Below are 26,395 nucleotides of genomic sequence, written 5' to 3' on the forward strand. Positions count from 1 at the left end.
TTCAAAGTAATCTACAACATTAATGGTCTGAACAAGCAAATTCACGTGACCATATCAATTGGTACAGGAAAAGCATTTTATAAAATGTAATATCCAGTCAAAATGCTAAAAACATAGAGGACTTCTCACCTGATGAAAGGGATCTATAGAAAACCTAAAATTGGTATAATACTTCATGGTGAAAGACTAAGGTGCTTTCCCCCTAAGAATGGGAATAACACAATGACAACCACTTTCCCTACTCCTATTTAGCATTATACTGGTAGTCCCAGCCAGCATGATAACATAAGAAATAAAAAGACATAAAGATTGCAAAGGAATAAATAATCCTGTCCTTACTTATGCAAGACATGATTGTCTATGCAGAAAATCCTAAAGAATGTACAAAATAACAACTGGAATGAAAAGTTAAGAAGTCAAACCATGAAAATCAACTAATTTCTATATGCTAGCAATGAACCAGTAGAGTGGATTTTGCATGTGCATGCATGCGTACACACACACACACACACACACACACACACACACACTTCTAATAGTGCCAGAAAACATAATAGTCATAAATCTAACAAAACATGTACTGGGTATGTACACCAAAAACTACAAAATGTTGATAAAAGAAATCAAATAAGACCTAAATAAATGGAGAGCTATACTGTGTTCATGGGTTGGAAGATTTAAATAGTAAAAACATCAATTTTCTCCATATTTACCAATAGATTTAAAATAATTACAATCAGAAACTGAGCAGGGCTGGGGGGGCACTGGGGTTGTGGCTTAGCAGTAAAACCCTTTCCTAGCACATGTGAGGCACTGGGTTCAATCCTTTGCACCACAAAAAAAATAAATAAATAAAACAAAGGTATTTTTTTAAAAAGTACTTAAGCATGTAAATGGCATTTATTTAAAAAAAAAGAATCTAAGCAGGAATATTTTGAAGATATAGACCAACCCAACTCTAAAATTTATATGGAATTTATAATTAAAACAATTTTGGAAAAAAAATAAAGTTGGAAGAATCACACTGTCTAGTTTTAAGACTTATTACAAAGCTACAATGATCACGACATTATTGGTGTTGGCAAGAGGCTGGGTACATGGATCAATGGATCAGAATAAAGAACAAGAAACAGATCTACCCAAAAGACTGTCAATTAATTTTTGAAAAAGTTATAAAGATAATTTCATGGAGTTTATTACATGCCAAGTATACCTCAAGTGTAAAGCTGTTTTTAAAAACCCCTGTGGGTTCTCCTCACATTTTTTGATTCCAATAATTTCAGGAATGTTAAATACATGAAGAGGAGCCTTTAGGATTCACAGAAATGGAAAATTATTTGGGACATTGCAGATGTTCATCCAAGTTTCTGGTTCCAAATTTAGAAACTAGATGAAAAATATTATGTTACTTACTCTTCACATATTGAGTATTCTTATTAAACACTCAGCATTGAATTTAACATTAAGTCCTAAAGAAAAATAACATGACAATATAAAATATTTCAGGCTTTACCACTGATTACAAATGAATTCAAAGAAAAAATCAAGGTCAAAGCAAATCTCTTATGTATCAGTAGTACCAAGAACACTAAAGCCCTTTGTTATGGAGCTCAAATGATGCAAGTTCCTTGAAATGAAAGGACATTAGGATACTTGAGGGCAGAAAGTAGGCAGTGGGAGATTTTTAAGGGAGCTCTAACAACCAGACTAGCTTGGAAAAGCATGATGGGAGACACCCACGTTCACTTGAACTTACCGTAAATGATCTGCCTCAAATTGCTAGTGGCCAGTGGTCATGGCTAGCAATTTGTGGATGTGTGTCACATAAAGTCCAGTAAGAGAAACAGAGAAAATGGCTAGTCAGCCCTCTCAGAGGATCATAAATGTGTGTAACTTACTTTGGAGGGGGAGTAATAGTCATAACTTATATTTGCACTGTACATTACAAATCACCTCCCTAGGAGAGCAGGTGGCTTTGTTCATATTTGGTAGATGAAAAGAGAAGTTGGCCAAGTTCATCCAGCTAGCAGGTGGATAACAATGGTGAGCATCTTGCCATGTGTCTTCTTTGGTTTAAATGTCTGTCCAACCATTTTTGCCTGCCTTAAAAATTGGATTACTTATTTTCTTATTATTGACTTAATAGAGTTCTTTATATATTCTGGAAAAAGTCCTTTATCAGATATTTCATTTGCAAATATTTTCTCCAGTATGTGGTTTGTCTTTTCATTCTCTTAACAGTATATTTTTTTAAAAAAAAAATTTAGTTATTGATAGACCTTTATTTTATTTATTTATATGAAGTGCTGAGAATTGAACCCAGTGCCTCACACGTGCCAGGCAAGTGTGCTACCACTAAGCCACCACACCAGCCCCTTAAGAGTATATTTTAAAGAGCAAAAGTTGTAAATTTGGATAAAATACAATTTATCAATCATACATTTTACAGACCGAGTTTTTGATGTCATATCTAAGAAATCTTTGTCTATCTTAAGCTCACAAAAGTTCTCTCCCATGTTATCCTCATATAGTTTTATACTTTCATACTTATAGGTCTATGATCAATTTTGAGTTAATTTTCATTTAATAGAGTATTTGCTTTTGATTAAGGATGACAGAGAAGTCAGGGAGTGGGGAAGAAAGTAGGCACCAGTACCAGAAAACAATGGGAAATGAACCTCAGACGTTTCCAAGGCTGTAGATTGCCTCATTTCTATGGACTTTCAACGAACATGGGCATGCCACATTCCATAGATAAATTGCCTAATACACTTGAATAGCTAGCCAGGGGTCCAACATTTAATCAGAATGCATCCAGAAAACATTCTAGGAAATTAAACTCATATGTCTAATATGTCCTCCCAAATCAGCCCTGGAGTGGATGACCTGCAAAGTTGACCACCATCATTTCCTGCTACTTTGCACATGCAAACCACTCCTCCCATGAAGAGCAGAATCTGCATTACCACCCCCAGCCCAAATCTGGGCCTACCTTGTGATTTGCTTTAAATAATAGATTTGAGAGGAGTAATGCTGTGACAGTTCTGGGTTTATGCCTTAAGCATTTGGGCAGCTTTGGCTTTCATCCACTGGGAAGGTAGCTTCATGGAAAGATGCCCATTTACCCTAATGGACAGAAAGACAACATGGACAGATATAGAAAATATAGACAATGGAGACTACAAAAACTTGGAGAGAGAGGCCTGGCCATCTCAGCCATTCAGTCATTGCAGATGAAATGCCAAACATGTGAGTGGAGCCATCTTGGATCCTGTAGCCCCAAATGAGCCACCATGACCAAGGATATCACATGGATCAGAAATGAGCTGTTGCCACAGAGCCCTGACAAAACTATGGAATCATGAGCAATATGTAGTTGCTTATTTAAATCACAAAGTTTTGGGGTAGTTTCTTACAATACCGAAGTAAAACACTACATAAGTAAAAAAATTTCCAAGTTTACATCACAGAAGCTCCTCTTATAGTTCACTGACCAACCCAGATAGCTCTACTCAGCAGGAACCAATTTATCAGTAGAAAGAACTTCAAATGGGAAACCACATTTTTGAGTTAAGTTCCAGTTTAGTCATCATCTATGTGAGCTCCCCCCAAAGCAGGCACTAAGATAAGGTACAGTAGTTCATTTGGGAGGTGAGCCCAGGAACACAGTGATGGATTGGAGAAGAGAAATAGAGAAGGAAGGAAAGACAATGTAGTCACTGCTTACTGGGCCACTGCTGTGGGTCACCTTACTGGGGACTCCTCTTCCCTCTCTTACAGCCAACCACTACCCTTATGTGACTTCTTTCTCCATTAAGGATACTCTTAAATATCTATTTTTAACTTGATTTCCTCCAGAGAAATATGGCAGTAGAGTGGGCTGTTGATTCCTGTCAGACATGAGCTCTCAGGGTCAGCTTGCCTCCATAGCTGCTTAATCTAAGACAACCCTCTACCCCAACTCTTCTGCACAAGAGCTTAAAAGGAAGACTCTAGGCAGAGTGGATGGCATCCACAGTCCACAGGCTCTCTGCGTTTAATTAGCAAAGAAAATGAAGGCAGCATGTAGCTTGTGAAATTTTAATTGTGGCCATATTTTACAGAGCTAACAAAAAAAAGTTAAAAGGCTAACTTAATAAATGAAAGCATTATTCTGGTCCAAAGGAAAAATAATATTTTTCCAATTTAGTCTCTTTCTATCCTTTAATATTATGAAGGGCTAAAGTATGTCCCTACTCATTGGCTAGAACTGAGAAAACAGGAAAAAGACAGGTACCTAGCTAGATGTGGGGGCTCATGACTCTAATCCCAGTTACTCAGGAGGCTGAGGCAGGAGGATCACAAATTCAAGGTCAGCCTCAACAACTTACTGAGACTCTGTCTCAAAGTAAAATGAAATAAATAAAAGGGTTGGGGACATAGCTCAGTGGTGGGTGCCTCTGAGGTTCAATCCCCAGGACTACACACACTTAAAAAGTCATCTCAATCTGAGGAGGTCAGTTCAAAGCAGGGGTCCCCAACAAATGCTAATTCCTGTTCCCACTATGGGGCATCTCCAAAGACCTGGAGTTTGACTGTCCTCATTCAACACAGACAAAAAAGAGGATTTGCCTTTGAAATAAAACTAGATAGCGTAACAAAAGCAATTTTGTGATGTGGCATATGGTCCTCAAAAGTCTGAACTGTCCTCCACAGAGATCACCTGGGGTGTACTGAAAATTCCAGAAAGGAAGGGAACTTGCCGCAAGGCCTTCAGCAGGAGGACCTCAGGCCAAAGTGGAGGATGTGTGGCCCCTGAGAGCCAAGATATGGGAGGGAGTTGCTGAACTAGAAAAGAGCTCTCTTTTGCACCATCTTCACATTTGAGGACTGTCAAATTGCCTCTCTTTCCTGGCAAATGATGTGATTTCACTTTTTCACATTTCTATTCAGAAGGCAAAAGCAAATCAAGAATCCACTCATCTACATGAGCTCTTGAGGCTTCATCTCCATTTAAACAACGACAGAGGAAAGATCTAGACAAAACTACTTGAAAGGTATACCTCTGTTATGAACATCTGTACAGCAGAACACTCTGAATATTAAAAATCAATGTGTGCTAAGAGCATTTTGAGGGGGCCAGGTCTTCATTGTGCAGGTCTTTCTCACACATTTTAAGGTGTTCAGCACCCTTAGCCTGTGCCCATTAAATGCCAGGAGGGCCCTTCTCCCATCATTGTGGTAACCAAAATCACCACCACATATTTCCAAATGTCCCCTGGAAGACTGGTGATGGCATGAAAGTTGCAGAACTTTCTTAAGCCCATTTATGCCCTATCCATGCATATCTTTGCAAATATTTTTGGGCATGTGTGTATGTGTGTGTGTGTTGCTGGGGAGGGAACCCTGAGCCTCATGCATGCTAGGCAAGTTCTCTACCACTGAGCTACATCCCCTGCTCATTTTTTTTCTCTATAGTATAGTTAAACATATACAGTTCAATGCAAACATCTTAAGCGTATATAGCTCAATGTGTGTTTTTTTAAAGTATTTATTTATTTTTTAGTTATAGTTGGACACAATACCTTTATTTATTTATTTTTATGTGGTGCTGAGGATCGAACCCAGAGCCTCGCGTGTGCTAGCCGAGTGCTCTACCGGTGAGCCACAACCCCAGCCCTCAATGTGTTTTTATATAGGAAACTTCTAGCAGGGTGCCATGGCACACGCCTATAATCCCAGTGGCTGGGGAGGCTGAGGCAGGAGGATCATGAGTTCAAAGCCAGCCTCAGCAACAGCGAGGCCCTAAGCAACTCAGGGCTGTGAGATTCATCATTGTTGCTGCATGTGGAAACACATTCCTTTCCACTTGTTATTTCTTTAAAAATCATACACATCACCAGGTATGGTAGCACATGCCTGTAATCCCAGCAATTTGGGAGACTGAGACGGGAGGATTGCTAGTTGGAGGCCAGCCTCAGCAAGTTAGTGAAGCTCTAAGCAACTTAATGAGATCCTGTCTCAAAATAATAAATAAATAAATAAATAAATAGAGCTGGGGTTAAGCATCTTGGGTTCAGTTCCCAGTACCAAATAAAGAAATTAAATTCAAATTAAAGTCACACATATAGAAAAATATCTTGACATTTATATCAAATGACTAATAGTGGCAACTTCCAAAAAAGAGAATGGAGTCAGGAGAAAAATGAGGAGTGGGCCTGCCTTTAACTTTTTTCCTATCATTTTTTAAATTGATTTATTTAATATATGACAGCAGAATGCATTACAATTCATATTACATATATAGAGCACAATTTCCATATCTCTGGTTATATACAAATTATATTCACACCATTTCCTGTCTTCATACCTGTACTTTGGATAATAACGATCATCTCATTCCACCATCATTCTAACCCCCTGCCCCCTCCCTTCCCTACCCACCCCTCTGCCCTATCTAGAGTTCATCTATTCCTCCCATGCTCCCCCTCCCTACCCCACTATGCATCTGTCTCCTTATTAGAGAAAACATTCAGCATTTTTTTGGGGGGGGGATTGGCTAACTTCACTTAGCATTATCTAAGTCCATCCATTTACCTGCAAATGCCATGATTTTATTCTCTTTTATTGCTGAGTAATATTCCATTGTGTACATGTACCACATTTTCTTTATCCATTCATCTACTGTAGGGCATCTAGGTTGGTTCCACAGTTTAGCTATTGTGAATTGTGCTGATATAAACACTGATGTGGCTGTGTCCCTAGTATGCTGTTTTTAAGTCCTTTGGGTATAGACCAAGGAGAGGAATAGCTGGGTCAAATGGTGGTTCCATTCCCAGATTTCCAAGGAATCTCCATACTGCTTTCCATATTGGCTGCACTAATTTGCAGTCCCACCATCCTCGCCAACACTTATTGTTGTTTGTATGCATAATAGCTGCCATTCTGATTGGAGTGATATGATATCTTAGAATAGTTTTGATTTGCATTTCTCTAATTGCTAGAGATGATGAGAAGTTTTTCATATATTTGTTAATTGATTGTATATCATCTTCTAAGAAGTGTCTGTTCAGGTCCTTGGCCCATTTATTGATTGGGTTATTTGGGTTTTTTTGATGTTTAGCTTTTTGAGTTCTTTATATACCCGAGAGATTAATTGACTATCTGATGTGTGAAGGGTAAAAATTTGCTCCTAAGATGCAGGCTCTCTAATCACCTCACAGATTGTTTCTTTTGCTCAGAAGAAACTTTTTTAGTTTGAATCCATCACATTAACTTTTTATGCCTCTGAATATTTTCACACTGAGCATGTTCTATTTTTATAATTTTTTAAAAGCACTACTAAAGTACATTCATCAAAGGGAGTTCCAGCTTGCCTGAAACATCAAAAGGGCTATTTTATTTTATTTTTGAAGTACTGGGGACTGAACCCAGCTTTGCTCTATCACAAAGCTCCATCCCCAGCCCTTTTTATTTATTTTAAGACAAGGTCTCACTAAATTGCCCAACTGGCCTTGAACTTGCAATCCTCCTGTCTCAATCTCCCAACTCACTGGGATTAGAGGTATGTGCTGCTGCACCCAACTCAAGTGAACCATTTTAAAGATAAGCAGAACTATTCAGATCACAGGGCCAAGAAAAGTAAACTATAACATAAGAGTTCTGTTTTCTTCCCCAAATGAAATGTTAAAATGGAGGCTGTGAGTTGCTTCATCTATTTCTGTTGAATATCTAGGTCTGGGTGGTTTTCTCATCCCTCACTCCCCTCTGTGGCCCTCAGCCACCAACTCATAATGGAGGTAGAATAACTTAGTGGTTCCTCCTACCTCACCTGCAACACTCAGCGTCACCAAGACTTTCAAACTAAGTGACAACACAGCAGTTACAAACCTGAGAGCAAACAAGGAAAAGTGTTCACATGCAGGCCTAACGTTGTGTCAACTGTAGCCCTGAGAAAAATGACAAAGGACAAGTTCTGGAATGAGAGGTAGTGAGACAAAGTCTGAGAATTAAAGAGCAGTTCCCCTGTGCTGAAAGCCATAACCTCTAATCTAAATGCTTCCAGAAGCTGGGTGCAGTGGCTCAGGACAGTAATCCCAGCAGCTTGGGAGGCTGAAGCAGGAGGAACATAAGTTTGAGGCCAGCCTCACAACTTAGCAAGGCCCTTAGTAACTCAGTGAGACCCTGCCTCTAAATAAAAACTAAAAGGGATGTGGCTCAGTGGTTAAATGCCCCTGGGTTCAATCCCTGGTACCAATAAATAAGTAATAAATAAATACCTCCAGGGGCTTTACCACAGAAAGAAGGTTACTCACTGTGAGCTAAGACAGAAGCAAAAAGCCATTTGGACTTGGCTGGCCTAGAAAGATGAGTCTGGGATTTGGGTGAGGAAATTTTCAGAGGAGAGGAGAGTATTCTGAAAGGAAGAAATGTGCAGAGGAGAAGAGGGAAATATCCTAAGGGCTCTTCCCCAGCTTTCTTCATATTTTAATACACAAAAACACATTTTAAAGAACATATGTTTGCAACAAAGGCTAGTGGCTTTCAACTTGAGGAAACTTTTCTTCAGCAAGTATGCACAGAAACTGCTTGGAGGGACAGATGTAGGACAGATGCTTCTACCCCAAGATTGCCCCCCTTTGAGCACACAGTAGTCATTGCCACCACTAAATACTTTGATAAATTCAATGTCATGTTCCCAAATGTTCTCTTCTGAGATTAAAAACACAGTTCTCATTAAAAACAATAAACACAAAACATTAGTCTAATGAGATACTCTGAGAAAACGATGTGGAAATGTCTACACCAATGGTTCTCATACTGGAGTGTACATCAGAATCATTTAGGGGATTCATTAAAACACAGATTTCTGGGTCCAAGTTCCCCCAAGCCCTACTTCTGGTTCAGTAGCTCTGGGGTGAGGCCTGGAAATTTTTATATCTAATATGTTCCCACGTTGCTACTGGTCTGGGGACTGTACTTTGAATTCTGTAGTTTTCAGCCAGATGCAGTAGTGCAGATCTGTAATCCCAGCAGCTCAGGAAGCTGAAGCTGGAGGATCAGAAGTTCAAAGTCAGCTTCAGCAAAAGTGAGACCCTAAGCAACTTAGCAAGATCTTGTCTCAGAATAAAAAATAAAAAAGACTGGAGGGCTGGGGCTGGGGCTCAGCATTAGCACACTTGCCTGGCATATGTGAGGCACTGGGTTTGATTCTTAGTACTGTGTATAAGTAAATAAAGGTCTATCAATAACTAAAAATAAATTTTTTTTAAAAAAAGGCTGGAGATGTGGCTCAGTGGCTAAGCACCCCTGCATTCAATCCCCAGGTATAAAGAGAGAGAGAGAGAGAGAGAGAGAGAGAGAGAGAGAGAGAAGAGAGAGAGAGATGGGGAGAAAGAGAAAGAGAGAGAGATTGATTGTGGTCTTCATTATTTCTCCCTGTCCTGTCTCAGAGAGTAACAAGATACATTAGCATATCAATGACTATGAGCAGTTGTATTGTACAATTAAAAAAACCTACTTAATCCAGTGTCTTTAGCCATTTTGTCTTGCTACAACTGTACATCTGAGACATAGCAATTTATAAAGGAATGTGGCTTATTTTGGCTCATGGTTCTGGAGTCTGGGAAGTTCAAGACTGGGCAGCCATATCTGGTATGGGCCTCATGATGCTATAACTCAGGGTGAGGAGAGAGGAAGGACAAGCTGGTGGATGTGTTCAGACACACGCATGCACACACACACACACACACACACACACAAAAAAAAAAAACCCAGTAGCCTCACTTTATAATAACTCATTATTGACAGGGACTAATCAATCTTGTGAGAACAAGAACTCACTCTCATGAGAAAGGCATTAAACCATCCTAATAACCTAATCACCTCTTGAAGGTCTCACCTCCCAACATCACCACATAGGCAATCAAATTTCAACATGAGCTGGGTGTAGTGGCACGTGCCTGTAATCCCAGCAACTCAGGAGACTGAGGCTGGAAGATCACAGGCAAAAGGCCAGCCTCAGCAACTTAGTGAGACCCTCTCTCAAAATAAAGAACAAAGGAGAGGCTGGGATGTAGCTCAATGATCAAGTGACTCTGAGTTCAATCCCCAGTACCACTTAAAAAAAGAAAAAGAAACAGGAAAAGGAAATGGAAAAGAAAAAAGAAAGAGAAAGAAAAAGGAAAAGAAAGAAAGAGAAATTCAACAGGAGTTTTGGAGGAGACAATATTTATAGCATCCAACATTTCCAAACCTCCCCAAATTTGAATTTTATATAATGCATCGTGCTGTCCATAGAATATCTATGAACCTCTTTGAGAAGCAATGCTTCATGGAAGTGGGTAGAAGGCGGTGGAGGGCTGTGGGTCATACCACGTATCAGAATCCTAGCAGGGGAAGCAGATGTGGAGGGACCAGAGTCTGTTTCCAGAAATCCAGGCAGCATTAAGGAAATCTGTCAGCAGGCAGCAAAAGCCAGTCCCTTTGCAGCTTGGATTAGGACACTGGGTCTTAGCCAACAATCGGCAAGAATAAAACAAGGACCTAGTTTCTAGAGGGTTTAAGATCTCCAGATGGTAAAAGCCTCAAACCTGAAGAATGAGACACACAGTTCTGTGCCCCATAAATTAACAGTACATTATATAAGTGAGTTACAACATGCTGGCCTCAACCTCCAACGTGAGTTCTGAGCTGAGCTGCATGTTGGGGAAGAAGCAATTCCAAACACTTAGGCCTTCTGTTAAAAGGTAGGTTCTGATTTCATAGGTCTGAGTTGGTGTTCAAAATTCTACATGTCTCTAAAGCTTTCAGGTGAAGTCAGTTCTGGGATCACACTTTCAGTAACAAGGCCTCAGGTTAGGGGTTGGCAGAATTTTTCTGTAAAGAAGAGGGATTTTTTTTTTTTTTGTAGCTTTATAGGCCATATGATCTCTGTCAAAACTACTCAATTCTATTATATCACCAAGTAGCCATAGGCAAATACTGAAATGAATAAACACAGCTGTGTTCCCATGACAAGGAAATTTGAATTTTATATAATTTTCATGTGCCACAAACTAGTCTTCTTCCCTCCAGTTTTTCAACCACTTAAAAAATTTTAAAACCATTCTTAGCTCAACTGATCATATAAAAACAGAAGGAGGAGGTGGGTGTGGTGACAACATGCCGGTAATCCCAGAGAGTAGGGAGGTTGAGGCAGGAGGATTGCATGATGAGGCCAGCCTCATCAGTTTAGCAAGACCATAAGCAACTTAGCGAGATCCTGTCTCAAATTTTTAAAGGGGGGGGGCTAGATATGTGGCTCAGTGGTTAAGTACCTCTGGGTTCAGTCCCTGGTACCCCCCCTCCAAAAAAAAAAAACCCAACAACAAAACTGAAAAACAGATGGAGGACAAATCTTATCTGCCTGGACTAATTTGTAGACCCCTCACCCACCCCAGATTACTATCCCCCCAGATTACTGTTCCCTATCCCAGATCTATCAAATCAAAATCCAGAAGTGGGGCCCTGGAAACCTCATTTTATTAGACTCCCCAGGTGACCCTAATTCTTCCCATACCCCCCCCCAAAAGGCAACAGGTCTCCTTTAAATGTTGGTAGCAGCTCACTCTTTCTGATTTGCCAATTTGTGGAGTCTGGGGGGCTTAATGTGAAGGGCTGGAGCTCCCAACCTCCCCACTAGTTTCACTGTCACCCATTCTCCAAGGACCTGCTTCCTCCTTAACCCCCTTGGCATTGACTTCTGATATGAAGATATGTAGTCCTTCTGTCTCTGGCAGTTGCTCAGTTCCAGCGATGCTCAGCTCTGGGACAGGGTCTGGTTAGAAAGGCAGAGGAACCCTGATCATACTCACTTAGTTTTCTTAATAGGCAGAGATTAACAAGGAACATCTTAGCTGCAGGGAAATTCCCTGCAAAGAGCCCTGTTACCCAGCCAGCTAAAGGGTAGGCCTGGCAGGGCTGCACTCTGGCATGAGGACTTAGAAGGGATGAAGTCAAGGTCCCCTGAAGGGTTTGTTTTTGTTTTTGAGTTAGGGAAGGGAGAAGAAACCTAAAGGCTGTATGCGCTTATCTCAGGAATGTGGGGGATCTTAGGAAAGGAAGTCTAGCAGATTCAATGATGAAGGCAAGCCAACAGGAAAAGGGAGAGAAAGGGAAGTGAGACATTGTGTGGCAGTTACAAACAGGCCAGCCACCCTGTCTTGGCAAAGGGTTGAACTCACTTCATCAGACTAGTACTGCTTACATTTCACTGTGTCTAGGAATCATCAGCAGGATCTTGTTAAAGTGAAGATGCTGATTCAGTAGGTCTTGGGTGGGGCCTGAGCTTCTGCATTTCTGACTTGGTACCAGGTGATCCAAGGCTACAAGGATCCTGCTGACATGCAAGCACACCTTTTCATTCTGTTTTTCTTTTAAATAGTCGAAAGGTGGCTGAGTGTGGTGCAACATGCCTATCATCCCAGCAGCTCAGGAGACTGAGGCCAAAGGATCATGAGTTCAAAGCTAGCCTCAGCAATTTAGCAAGCCCCTAAGCAGCTTAGTAAGACCCCGTCTCAAAATAAAAAAAAAAACTAAAAAGGGCTGGAGATGTGGCTCAGTGGTTAAGAGCCCCAGTACCAAAACCAAATAAATAAATAAATAGTCACAGGCTTCAAAAAGCCTAGGGTCAAACCACTGACATTCAGGACTGCAAATATGGTTGTCTAGGGACATCCCTGCACCACAAAAGCCACTGTCACACCCACCAAAACAGCAAGCAGGGTTTCAACTCTAATTTGCCCTCCCACTCTCCAAATCTTGAGTTCCGGGCCTGCCTCTATCATAGTTTTCCTAACTACCCCCAAATCTGTCTCTTGACCAATCCCTGTGTCCATAGAACTACTTGGGAATCCTTTTCTAATTCACTCAAAGGTGCATTATAGGCTAGCAGGGTCCCTGAACTCAACAGTGAGAAGGGGCAATTGCCACTGGCTGACTCTTGCCAGTATCCCACCATGGTTGGTGGAGAAGATACAAGTATCTTCAAACCTTGAGTGGAAGCTATTAGTAAGCTGGGATAAAATGATCTCATTTAATTTTAAAAAAAGACAGAAAATATAAGGGTTGGAGAGAACGTATAGATAGTAGGATCATCTTGCAATTCTAGGGGGAAGGTAAAAGGGCGCAGACTAGTACTTCTTAGAAAACAGTCTAATAGTTTCTCAAATGGGTCAGCCTAGAGCTACCATAAACCCCAGCAGTTCCATTCCTAGGTACATACCCAAGAGAAACAAGAACATATATCCACATAAAAACCTGTACACGAATTTTCATTGAAGTGTTATTCCTGTTAGACTTAAAGTAGAAATAATCCAAATGCCCATTAACTGAACATATGAATCAAATGTGGTATATTCATAGAATGGAGTTTGTTCTCTCTCTCTCTCTCTCTCTCTCTCTCTCTCTCTCTCTCTCTCTCTCTCTCTCTCTTTCTCTCTCAGTGCTGGGGCTTTAACTCAGGGGTGCTTTACCATGGAGTCACATCCCCAACCCTTATTTATTTATTTATTTGTTTATTTAAAGACAAGCCCCTCACTAACTTGCTGAGGCTGGCCTCAAGCTTGCAATCCTCCTTTCTTAGCCTCCTGAGCTGCTGAAAATTCAGATACGCACCTCCATGCCTGGCTTAGAATGGAATACTTGACCATAAGAAGGAATCAAGTATTGATGCATGTTACAATGTGGATAAACCTTGAAAACATTATGCTAAGTGAAAGAAAGACAAGCATTGAATGATTCCACTTACATGCCATGTCAAAATCAGACAAATCTATAGAGACAGAAAATAGACTATTGGTTGCCTAGAGATAGGGGTGATGAGGGATGGGCAGTGAAGGCTAAGAGACACAGTGCTTGTTTTCAAGGTAATGAAAATGTTCTAGAATCGACTGCGGTAATGGATATACAACTCAAGGAATATACTAAAACCATTGAACCATACAGTTTAAGTGAGTGAATTGTGTAGTATGTGAATTATATCCCAATAAAGCTGTTAAGATGCCATCACAAATCAGGTGAGGAACTCAAAGCAAGTAAAATAGAAACAAAGCTTTGTGGACCCTGATGTCCTCAAAAGGGAGCAAGGTCTGGCTTTGGAGCAGCAACTTCTCAGAACTGTTGAGAAACATTCAAGCAGCCTCAGATATAAGACCCGAGAGTGCAGCCAAGTATCCACATAAATAACAATGCTGGGCTGACCCCTGGTCAGGGGGCTCAGTTAATGCTGCACTGTGATTTATTCTTGTAAAATCTAGCTCCAACAGATACTTTTCCAGGAAGTACTAGACTGCGCCCTTTTGCCTTCCCCTTAGAACTGCAAGAAGATCCTACTATCTGTACAGCTCAGTCTGCTTCTAACTCTCTGGGTGACCTTCAAGTGACTGAGCCCAGAGGCTTCTCACTAAAACACTGAGGCCAGAGGATCTTACTGTCTTGGACATCCTCTTAATCTAACACTGCACAGTTCCATGAATTAGGAAACCCATGTAGCAGAGCCTGGGTATGGATGAGAGAAACTTTTACAGGAATCTACGCAGGACCTGTCACACCCACCCAGGGGCTCAGGACTAGCCAGGGGCATGATCCCCAGCAGAAGCCACCCATACCCATGGAGAGTCTCCCAAGAACCAGGTTCCCTATTAGGTCATGAGGATAAAAAAAGGAACAAGACTTTACAACCTGCCCATATGGCATCAGATTTATGAGTGGTTGATACTGAAACACTGTGATTTTTCCCCTTGAAAAGCTGAATTAAACTCTAAGTATAAACAGAATTTCAATGTTTGCTATCAAAAACATTGGAAACTGGGCCCAGTGGTGCACGCCTGTAATCCCAACAACTCAGGAGGCTGAGGCAGGAGGACTGTAAGTTGGACGACAGCCTGAGCAACTTAGTGAGATCCCGTCTTGAATTAAAATAAAAAGGGTTGGGGGGTATAGCACAGTGGTAAAGCACCCTGGGTTCAATCAGAAAGGAAGGAAGGAAGGAAGGAAGGAAGGAAGGAAGGAAGGAAGGAAGGAAGGAAGGAAGGAAGGAAGGAAGGAAAGAAAACAGAGAAAGGAAATGTAACTTTGGCCTGACAAATGCTGAGTCATTGGCAACATGTCTGTCAGAGTCCCTATAAGGAATGGCCACTCTGAGAACAGTTTCTGAAGGTGGGGGACATGGCCACACCACCACTTCCTCACCATTCCACATTATGCCTGCAAACCCTTGGTTCAATTCTCATCCTGTTGCCCTAATTTAACTGGTGTTTTCAAACATTCTTGGATGTCTGGAATTGGCAGATCCATTCATCTCAACCACCCACACCATAAGTGGCAGGCCAGGGTTAACCATTAGAGGATCTGGGGGAGTAACTAGCATGGAAAAAGTGCTCATTAAGCACAACTGGATGGATGTTGCAAATAGTCAGTGACAGCTGGAAAAACAAGTCACTGGTTCGTGAAGATGATACTACAGGTCAATAAAAGAGGAGGACAGAAAAAGTATTGCAATGATATTTCAAAGCCAAGGCAGAAAGTCTGCCCTCAATTTCTATGTTTGGATCTGTCTATTACTCATAAAAAAAAAGTTTTAAAACCAATATACGCAATTTACAACCTCAAGTCTCTGGGATAATCTAAACCATTATATCCAAACCCATTTATCTTCTCCCTGGAGAACAATGCATAACAAGGCATCCAATATGAGCTAAGGATTACGGGTGAGTGAATCATTCAGCTCAGGAATGAGTGCTCCAGAGGTTTCTGAGGCCAGAGTGCGCCATGCTCCCCGTAAGAGCCAGGTGCAATCAATTATCATCTGGAAACCTTGGGCGTTTAACAGTGCTACCAATGACTTTTGTCTTGCGCAAGCTTTTCCCTGAAATTTTTGTCTGGAAAGCCTACCCCCAGAATTCCCTGGTGTTTCTAAATGTCTCAGAATAATGTCCTGGGTGATATGATATCCAAGAGTCTCAGCAATTGACTCTGCCCTGACTTGTTGCCTGTCCAGTTGGATTCTTTGGTTCAGGGCACTGTTAATTTCCACTGACATTTTGCTATCTTGCATTTCTTTTCCTTTGGAAAGTATCATCTTGGAAATTCTCATTAAATTCTGAAGGGATATTTGAAATAGAATGGTTCCATTCACAATTACTTCAATTAATCAACCCACAAATATTGATTCAAGATCCTTCCCCAGCTCCAAGACATTGTCCTGAGTGGGAAGTATAATAAGTTGCCAGATCATATCTGAAAGCAATTAGAATTACTATTTATATCTGTCTTATTGGGTATTGCTATTTATTGATTTATTTATTACCTTTTTTTAAGGTGTTGGTGATTGAATTCAGGGCCTCATACATGCTAAGTATGCACTCTATCATTGAGCTACACTCCCAATTTGGTGCTGGTTTTTATTTATTTATTTATTTTAAATTTGGGGGTACTGGGGATTGAACTCAGAAGCACTCAACCACTGAGCCACATCCCCAGCCCTATTTTGTATTTTATTTAAAGACAGGATCTCACTGAGTTGTTTAGGGCCTCACAATTGCTGAGGCTGGCTTTGAACTCAAAATCCTCCTGACTCAGCCTCCTGAGCTGCTGGGATTACCCAGCTGGTGCTGCTTTTTAAATGAGAACTGGAAACTGTACAGCTGGCTATAACTGGAAAGGCTACCTGCTCATTGATTGAACATTTTCCTACTCTGGTAATTTCATCTGACTTTGTTGACTTCTGTGTCCATGAAATGCACATGTTTTTTCATAGAATTCATGAAGATGATCTAGTGATAAGTGCTTCTCAATTGGGGAAGATCCTTCTCCCTAGAAAAAGGACAGCCATACAGATTTTCATTTCAATTTGAAAGCGTTCTTAGGGAAGCCCACAGATGATTTAACCTTCCTTGAACCTTTAAGCATTGCCATCTGGGCATCAGCATCTTTTGGCATCAACTTCAGTATCCAGGTCCAGTATGCCTGTGTGTCTCTTCTTTGTACCCCTAAGGCCAACTGACTCATTTGTATTATAACATTTGCCAACTGAGATAACTCTGTGTCTATTTTCCCATAAGACAGGTAAATATCAAAGAGAAGGAATTATATACCTTCTTCATCCTCAAATCGCAACCATATTAACTATTTCATCATTTATGTCCACTTTTAATCTCTGACTAGAGCTCAGGTTTCATGAGAGAAGGCAGAAACTGATTCTATTTCAAAACTTAAGTTACCCAGAGAAGGAGCAGGATTAAAAGACCACATTCTTCTTCCCCAAAAAATGGCCCACAGAAATTAGCAGTCAAGCCAGGTGTGGTGATCCACACATGTAATATCAGCTAATCAGGAGGCTGGCATAGGATGATCACAAGTTCAAGGCCAGCTTCAGCAATTTAGTGAGGCCCTTAAGCAACTTATTTAAAACCCTGCCTCAAAATAAAAATAAAATGATTTGGGAATATAGGTCAGTGGCAAAGTACCCCTGGGTTCAATCTCCAGTACCAGGAAAAAAAAAAGTTAGCAGTCAAGAAATCACACAGTTGAGAATTAAGGGGCTGGCTTGAGAATCTCTCTACAAACTGGAACTTGGGAGAGGTGATTATTCACGCTGCTATTTTGGAAGTGAATCTTTAGCCTGAATATTAATCATCATTTGGCTGCTACAAATTTCATCCAATGCTATAGCCTGGCAAAAGTAAACCTTCTTCTGTTTAAACTCTCTCTTCACTTTCAATTGCCAATTTCAGTTGTGTTCGATGAAAGGGGAATTGATGTAGCACACATATTTGCATTTTCTAAGGAAACCATTCAACTACTTTGGAAAGGCCTGGAGCAAAGCGTCCAACAAAAATAATAAATGCAAACTCCAGCTTGTGGCTGCTCTCAGTCTCTCAACTTACAGCCCCCAACAGGGAAAGTTATTGCTTAAACAGAGAGTGTTCATGGATTTAAAAGGAACCTCTGTAGACAGCAAGCCATAATGTCTATGTAGATTCATGGTGGCACAAGGCCCTGTTTACCTGCACACATTTCTTTCAGATTCGTTCCCATCTAATAGCCCAACACTGGAGTTGCAGGGTATAGTTAATTCAATAAAGCACAAATATCCACTTGGCACTAGATAGCACTGCTAGGCATCGTGGGAAATACGAATAAGGGCAAGACATACCACAGCCCTGCTTTTAAGAGCTCAGAATCTATGAGAAGCAAGAGGAGTGCAAAGATTATTATAATGCATGGCATATGTGATAAATACCGCCAGAGAGCCATGAAGAGCTGTGGGTGTTTAAAGAAAAGCAGAAGGTTTCTCATTTCAGGGATCAAAGAAAGGTTTTGGGGGCTGGGATGGTAGCTCAGTGGTAGAGCGCTTGCTTAGCATGTGTGAGGCACTGGGTTAGACTCTCAGCACCACATATAAACAAATAAATAAATAAAGGACAATCAATAATTAATAGAAATATTTAGAAAAAGAAAGGTTTCAGGGGCTGGGGATTTGGCTCAAGCGGTAGCGTGCTCTCCTGGCATGCATAAGGCCTGGGTTCGATCCTCAGCACCACATACAAACAAAGATGTTGTGTAACTAAAAAATAAATATTAAAATTCTCTCTCTCTCTTTCTCTCTCTCTCTCTCAAAAAAAAAGAAGAAAAAGAAAGGTTTCAGGGGATTGGGGGGTGTGACTCAGTTGTATAGCACATGCTTAGCATGTACCAAGATCAAGGTTTGATCCCCAGCATCACAGAAAAAGGGAGGGTTTCATCAGAATGTGTGTGTGTGGTGGGGTGCTGGATAATGGGAAGAATTTGGGCAGACAAGTAGCAAGTCGGGGGAGGCATTCCAAGTATAGGAAACAGAGTCTGACAAGAAGAAGGAGATGTAACTCAAGTTCTGCAAGGACCAGGTAGTCTATTTTTGCTGGGTTATAGGAAATTAGGGGAGAGGGGCTCAAAAATTAGGCTGGAAGCAAACTATGTACCTGAAGATAACCACACAGAGAGAGGACAGGGGATCTGCTGCTCTGAGTTTCCAAATAGTACTAAAATTATCAAGAATACAAATAATAATAAGTGTTGGCAAGAATGTGGGGGACAAGGTACACTTGTACATTGTTGGTGTGACTGAAAATTAGCACAACCACTCTGGACAGCAGTATGGAGGTTCCTCAAAAGCTAGGAATGGAACCACCATATGACCCGACTATCCCACTGCTTGGTATTTATCCAAAAGTTCCCAAATCAGCATACTATAGGGATCAATATTCAAGGCAGCTCAATCCACAAATGTCAAGCTTATAAGCAACCTAGGTGCCCATTAACAAGATGAATGGATTCAGATGAAGGGGAACAGAGGGAGGGAGGAGGAAAGAGTAAGAAGCACTGAAGACTAAATCAGAGCAAATTATATTTCTTGCTTGTATAATTATTTCCAGATGAACCTTAATATTATGTATAACAAAAAAGGCGCTAAGTCAATGTTCTTAAAAGACCAGTATCTGGCTAAAGGAAGAAAAAAATGAGTTCAAGTGAGAGACTCAAAAGGAAAATGTTACAGCAATAATATAAAAGAGAAGGGCTGTGCCTTGATTATGGTGTGAGGACTGATGAGGTGGGAAGGTTTCAAGTTGGCACTTTAATGATGGTTTCTAGAGTCTTATTCAGCTCACAAATCTGTGAAATGAGAAGTAGTAACAACAATGTACTGTACCAAAAGTGTCATCAGTGAAGACAATGTCAGACAAAAATGGCCTGCACTCCCTAACATATTTCCTTTCTGTTGCAGAGTAATTTTGTCAGCTGATTACATGTTTAAACCCAAATAGAAATTTCTAGCCTGCTCCTGGTGAGACTTTAATTGTATAGCTTGAGCCAGGTGTTCTGCTCCTAATACTTATCTCGAAATGTGACATTTCAGAAGACTGCCTTGGCTGATACAATTTGCTTTGGTGTTTTGCAAATCTTGCTCAGTTTTTCTCACTGGTGAAGCAAAGCTACTTTACCAGTTTTCTCCACTTAAGAATATTCTGAAAGCCTTTCTTAGGTGACTGTGGTGCTCATTCCCTATCTTTGGCTCTGCCGATGGAGGTGGAGTGAATTTCCAAAATCTCACATGTAAGTAAGGAATAGAATCAATCAAAATTCCCATCTCACAATCAATCAACAAATATATGAAAAAATGTTCAACATCTCTAGCAATTAGAGAAATGCAAATCAAAATTACTCTTAAGATTTCATCTCACTCCAGTCAGAATGACAGCTATTAAGAATACAAACAACAGGGCTGGGTTTGTGGCTCAGTGGTAGAGTGCTCACCTAGCATGCCTGAGGCACTGGGTTTGATCCTTGGCACCACATAAATGTAAAATAAAGATACTGTGTCGACCTAAAAACTAAAAAATAAATATTAAAGAAAGAACACAAACAACAATAAGTGTTTGTGAGGATATGGGGGAAAAGGCACACTCATACATTGCTGGTGGGACTGCAAATTGGTGCAGCCAATATGGAAAGCAGTCAATATGGAAAGCAGTATGGAGAATCCTTGGTAAAGTGGGAATGGAACCATGGGATAGCTTTTGACCCAGTTATCCCACTCCTCAGTCTTTACCCAAAGGACTTAAAAACAGCATACTACAGGGACACAGCCACATCAATGTTTATAGCAGCTCAATTCATATTAGATGAACTGTGGAACCAACCTAGATGCCCATCAGTAGATGAATGGATAAAGAAAATGTGGTATATATACACAATAGAATATTATTCAACATTAAAAGAGAATAAAATCATGCCATTTGCAGGTAAATGGATGGAGTTGGAGAATACAGTGCTAAGTGAAGTTAGCCAATCCCCCAAAACCAAATGCTGAATGTTTGCTTTGATTTAAGGATGCTGATTCATATGTGGTTGAGGTGGGCATGGGAGGTTAGATGAACTCTAGATAGGGCAATAGGGAGGGAGAGGAAGGGAGGGGGCATGGGGATAGGAAAGACAGTGGAATGAGATGGACATCATTCCTAAGTACATGTACGAAAACATGAATGGTGTGACTCTACTTTGTGTACAACCAGAGATATGAAAAATTGTGCTCTATATGTGTAATATGAATTATAATGCATTCTGCTGTCATATATAACAAATTAAAATCTAAAAAATTCCCATCTCAGCAACATGCAGTGGCGCATGCCTGTAATCTCAGTGGCTTGGGAGGCTGAGGCAGGAGAATTGTGAATTCAAAGCCAGCTTCAGCAACTTAGCGAGGCCCTAAGCAACTTAGTGAGACCCTGTCTCAAAATATTTTAAAAAGGGTTAGAGATACAGCTCAGTGGTTAAGAGCCCCTGGGTTCAATCCCTAGTACCAATTAAAATAAAAAATAATTCATACAATAAGGAATGCTGAAGATATGGGTAAAAGGAACACTTTTACACTGTTGGTGGGATTGTAAATTAGTACAACCATTATGGAAATTAGAATGGAGATTCCCCAAGAGATTTTAAATGGAACCACCGTATGACCCAGCTGTACCACTCCTTGGTATTTATCTTAAAAAATTAAAAAGTCAGCATACTATAGTGATACATTCATACCAATGTTTATAGCAACAATATTCACAAGAGCCAAATTATGGACCCAGCCTAGGTGTCCATCAACAGATGAGTGGATAAAGGAAATGTAGTTTATATACACAATGGAGTTTTACTCATCCATAAAGGAAAATGAAATTATGTCACTTGCAAAAAAATGGATGGAACTAGAGACCATTATGTTAAAGGCATAAGTCAAACCCAGAAAGTCAAAGATCACATGTTTTCTCTCCTATGTGGGAGCTAAAGAGGAAAAAGGAAGAGAAAGGTGGCAGGGGACTGGGGGTGGGGGATGCCTGCCATGTGCAACTAGAAGGGAGATCAGTAGAGTAGAGGAAGAGGAGTGGGGAAGGGAGGAAGAGAGGGAAAGAGGAAGTTCAACTCCCTGGATTCAATCCTTGGTACCAAAAAGTGAAATTAATTAATTAATTAATTAAGAAACAAAAAGGGCTGAGGATGTAGCTCAGTGATAGAGCACCCTGGGTTCAATCCCCAGTATGAGAAAACAAAACAAAACAAAACCTCCATCATCTCTCATAAGCATACAAACACAATCAAACACACACAATTTTTTTTAAAGATTTTTTTTGAGAGAGAGAGAATTTTTTTTAATATTTATTTTTAGTTATCAGCAGACACAACATCCTTGTTTGTATGTGGTGCTGAGGATCGAACCCGGGCCGCACGCATGCCAAGCGAGCGCACTACTGCTTGAGCCACATCCCCAGCCCCAAAACACACACAATTTTACTAGGAAATCTTCGTAGACTTCCTGTGTTTTTTTGGTGGACACTGCATCTTTGCTAGGCTGCAAAGAATAAATCAGAGAGCCAGAAAAGCTGCAACAAATTCGAAGATGGAAGAACTCCAGAGACCTTCCAGGGGTGGGAATGGGAATGATTTATTCTCACTCTGACAGATTTGCTATAAAAGCTCAGATGGTTACATAATGGGGTGCTGATGAGGCCCTGGATCACTACCTCCCTCTTTTAGAAGTTCCAGATTCAAAACTTTCTCTCTTATTAGAGACATGATGGACACTCTGAAGTGATCTTTAAAATCTGTCACCCACACTTAGGGTAAACTCAATGGATGTGATCTGCCTGTGGGTCTGGAGAGTTCTCCCTCCCCAGCCTTCCCAAACCTCTGGCTTGGACTGAAATCTACTCCTTTGGATTCAAAAGCCCCAGCAGAGCTCATTTCCCAACATACCCCAGAGGAGTGCATTTCAAGCTGCTCCAACTGGCTTTAGTTCATCTGTTGTCTGAGTAGACTCAGAGGGCAGGTTAGGAATCAATGGAAGTGGTGACAAAGAGGAACACAGTAGTTCCTCGCAGAGGGGACCTGCAGACTGGCAGAGGGAGCCAGGGAAGCCAGGAGCAAGGCCCAAAACATGAAGAATAGTAAGTGTCCCAACTGGCAAATGTGTTTTCTTGTGGGTGCTGGGTCTTGGCAGCAAGCTATACTATATAAGGGTAGAAGCTGAAAGAAAGGAATGGGGAGGGCAGAGCAAAGGGGGTTAGGGTCTGATTGAAAAGGAGAGGAAACTCCTGCCTGGGAATGGCTCAACCAGAAGCTGAGATTCTGAGGGTGGCTCACAGGTACCTCCCAATTCAGTGTGAAAGGTTCCACCTTCTCATCTCCCCAAAAGCTGCTCCTGGTCCACTTACTGACCTCCTCTTCCCCTCAAGGTTCATTTTATCCTCACTCCTGCCAAAGCAGGTGGGAGTGGGGACACCAACACACCATGAGAATGGCAGTTGCCTGGCACTAAGGATGATCTCCTTTCCACTTTGTCCCGTGTCAGTTCCTACAAAAAAGCTTAAAACTTAGAAGCATCAGCTCAGAGCCCAAATGTTCCTGTTTATTAATCTACACATTTGTTTTACACATTCATTCATTTGGAATACGCAGAGGATTCCCAGCAGCCATCCCCTACATCTTCTAAGCATCTACCTGGGAACCCTTACTCATTTTATCAGAATTTGAGAGTTTCTTTCTCAGGCCCCACTTTATTTTTAAAATATTTATTGATGCTGGGAACTCAGAGGTGCTTTACCACAGAACTACATCCCCAGCTCATTTTCATTTTATTTTTTATTTTGAGACAGTCTTGCTAAGATGCTTAGGGCCTCCCTAGATTGCTGAGGCTGGTCCCAAACTTGTGATCCTTCTGCCTCAGCCTCCTGAGTTACCGAGATTAAGGCCTGTGCCATCCAGACCCCACAGTGTTGATGAATGCAAAGCCAAATATTTACATGCCTCATAGTTCATGTCACCCACTTTCCTATCAATACTAAATTAAAAGCCCGTGCATGGATTTCCTTTTTATTCCAAGGCCGCAGGGGTACATGACAAGTTGCTCTGTTCCCCTGAATCTCACTGTTGAAGAAGTTAGCTGGAGCTTTTTAAAGGTCATTTCCAAAGAGAATTTTACCTACATCATGAGAGCCCCCAGTAAACCCCAGGATTCCCTTAGATGCTGGAGATCACGCCCTCCCTCAACAAGCAGCCGCACTCCCTGCCCAGTAGAGCTGCGCGCTTCTCCCTCTTTCCCTGGAGCTAACCAAGTGCATGCCACATGTCACCACTCTCAGCTGGCACCTTTCCCTCAGAGGAGCAGACTTTCTTGGAATCCCCAGCAGGGGGGGTTAAGAGATGCGGGGGAGGCTCCGCCCGTGAGGTCCACAGGAATCTCTTTCTCTGCCCAGACCAGGGACTTCCAGAGGGAGGGAGTAGGGACTTCTTCCAGGCAAGCAGCCAGGCCCGGAGCCCTGGCCGTGTGCAACCGTGTGAGGGGCAAAATGCCGGGTGATGAGAAAGTAGCAAGCCTGCAGCCAAACTTTCTCTTCGAAGCCTCGTATGCGATCAAGGGTGTGATTTGAACTTTGGAACCCTGGAAGCAAAGGGAGCTCGGGCTCGGACTCCGGGCGCCACGAGGGCATCCCGCGCCTGGCAAAGCGAGAGGCTGCTCTCCCTTCCAGGTGCCCAGGTGCGAGCCCGGCTCCGCGTCGCCCAGTTCCTGGGGGCTATGACAGACTAGTTGGGGGTAAACAAAGGGTGGCCCCCGTACCTCCCTGATCAAAAGGGTTCCAGCGGCCGATCCGGGGACCCTGGTGTCCAGCTGGGGAGAAAGCCCCACCTCTGGCTCCTACCTGGAAAGCCGTGGCTCGGCGGGACAAGCAGCAGGAGCAGAAGGAGCAGCGCGGGCAGCAGCAGCAGCGCGGACCGGAGTACCGGGCTCCCCATGGCCAGCGGGCGCTTCGCTGGGCTCAGCAGCGCAGCGCAGCGCGCTTCCAGGGGGCGGCAGGAGACCGAGCAGACCTGGGGGCTGCGCTGCTAGCCCGCCAAGGCCGGGCTGGAAAACTCCTCCTCTCGCCTCTTTCCCTCCCTCTTTCCCCTCCCTCCTGCCTGGGGACTGCCCTCCTTCCTCCGCCTCCCTGGAACACAGCGCAGTTTGGGGCTCTGACCCACCCACCTCCCCGCTCCTTTTGTGTCAGCGATTCTTCTGGAAAGGAGGCTGTCCCCCACAGCCAGAGATCGCCAGGGACGTGCCCCAGCAAACCAACAAAATATTCCAAGAGTATCTTTCTTTACTCCACTTGCACGTCCCCCTTACCCCCAATATACACTGGTGACTCCACAGCCTCGCAGATCCTGGGACTCTAGAATGATGCCATCTGCGCAAAAATCTGCCTGAGTCACACACAGAAGTAACAACCTAGAGGTCCATAGTGACCCACTGAGGCTGGATACTACAGCCAGGTCGCTGATTAACCCTAATGACCACGCCCCAAGTTCGCTGACATTATGCCCACCGTACCAAAAAGAAAATGCGGCTTAGAAACTTGCTTAGGTTCCTGCTCTCATGGGCAGAGCGGGAATTAGAACCCAGGTGTGCAGATAGGCAGGCCAGTGACAAAGTTGATACTACAGGGCTTTTTGCTTCTCTTTTGCAAAGGAATGACTCAGGCGGGGCTCGGTTTGCGCCCGCCGCTGTGGTTTAGGATGGGACCTAAGGCTCTGCTTCCAGGCTCAGCTGATGGGACAGAGTACAAAGCACAGAAAGTTCCCTGTCTCATCCTCAGAGATCCAGCTGCAGTTTCCCGAAGCCATATCCTCCATATTTCCTGGGTTGTTCTCAGCCACCCCAAGGACATCAGAACCAGCCCAGAGTCTCCACCCTGTGGCCTGGCGTCAGGATAGGCTGCCCCCAGGATGGATTTGGTTTCTTTGAGGCATTTGAGAAAGCCTCTCCACAGTTTTGATTTTTGTTGTGTTTTTGGTAAACCCATAGGCAGTTCTGTGCTACTTTGCTACCCCAGAGAAATAATTTTTGTTTTGATTTTTGTTTGTTTTTCATATTGGGGATTGAACCCAGGGGTACTCTACCACTGAGCTACACCTCCAGTTCTATTTATTTATTTATTTATTTATTTATTTATTTATATTTTGAGAGAGTCTCAAAGTTGCTGAGGGTCTAGGTAAATTGCTGAGGCTGGCCTTGGATTTGCAATCCTCCTTAGCCCTCCCCCCACCCCAGTCAAACCACAACTCCCAGCCAGAGAGTCCTTAACTAAGGCAAATTCCAATGGGGGCTGCTACATTAAGTTATACAGTTCGGTCCCTGCCCAAAGGCTCCAAGAGGAAAGGATAAGAGAGAGCCAAAATCCATCTGCCTTTGGGTGCATTGACAGGGACCACATCCACTGTAGAGATACATCTTTCTCTTTGCAACAGCTGTCTGGGTCCTTAGCTAGGTCAAGGTCCTTGGAAGCACTCACTCAGAAGGTTTTGAATGTGTTTATCC

The 26,395-nt window shown here is 42.2% G+C and overlaps 1 protein-coding gene across 1 annotated transcript in view; it reads right to left on the reverse strand.

Annotated features, from left to right (window-relative positions):
• Positions 1-24,929, reverse strand: part of Srpx (sushi repeat containing protein X-linked) — a 94,699-nt gene extending 69,770 nt beyond the window's left edge. The window contains exon 1 of the mRNA XM_077106918.1: positions 24,741-24,929. Within this exon, the coding sequence (XP_076963033.1) occupies positions 24,741-24,834 (94 nt within the window). The 5' untranslated portion in view covers positions 24,835-24,929. The remainder of the gene's footprint in view (positions 1-24,740) is intronic.
• Positions 24,930-26,395: the final 1,466 nt, after the last annotated feature.

This window comes from Callospermophilus lateralis, chromosome X (genome assembly GCF_048772815.1).
Source record: "Callospermophilus lateralis isolate mCalLat2 chromosome X, mCalLat2.hap1, whole genome shotgun sequence".
Taxonomy (NCBI): Eukaryota; Metazoa; Chordata; class Mammalia; order Rodentia; family Sciuridae; genus Callospermophilus; species Callospermophilus lateralis.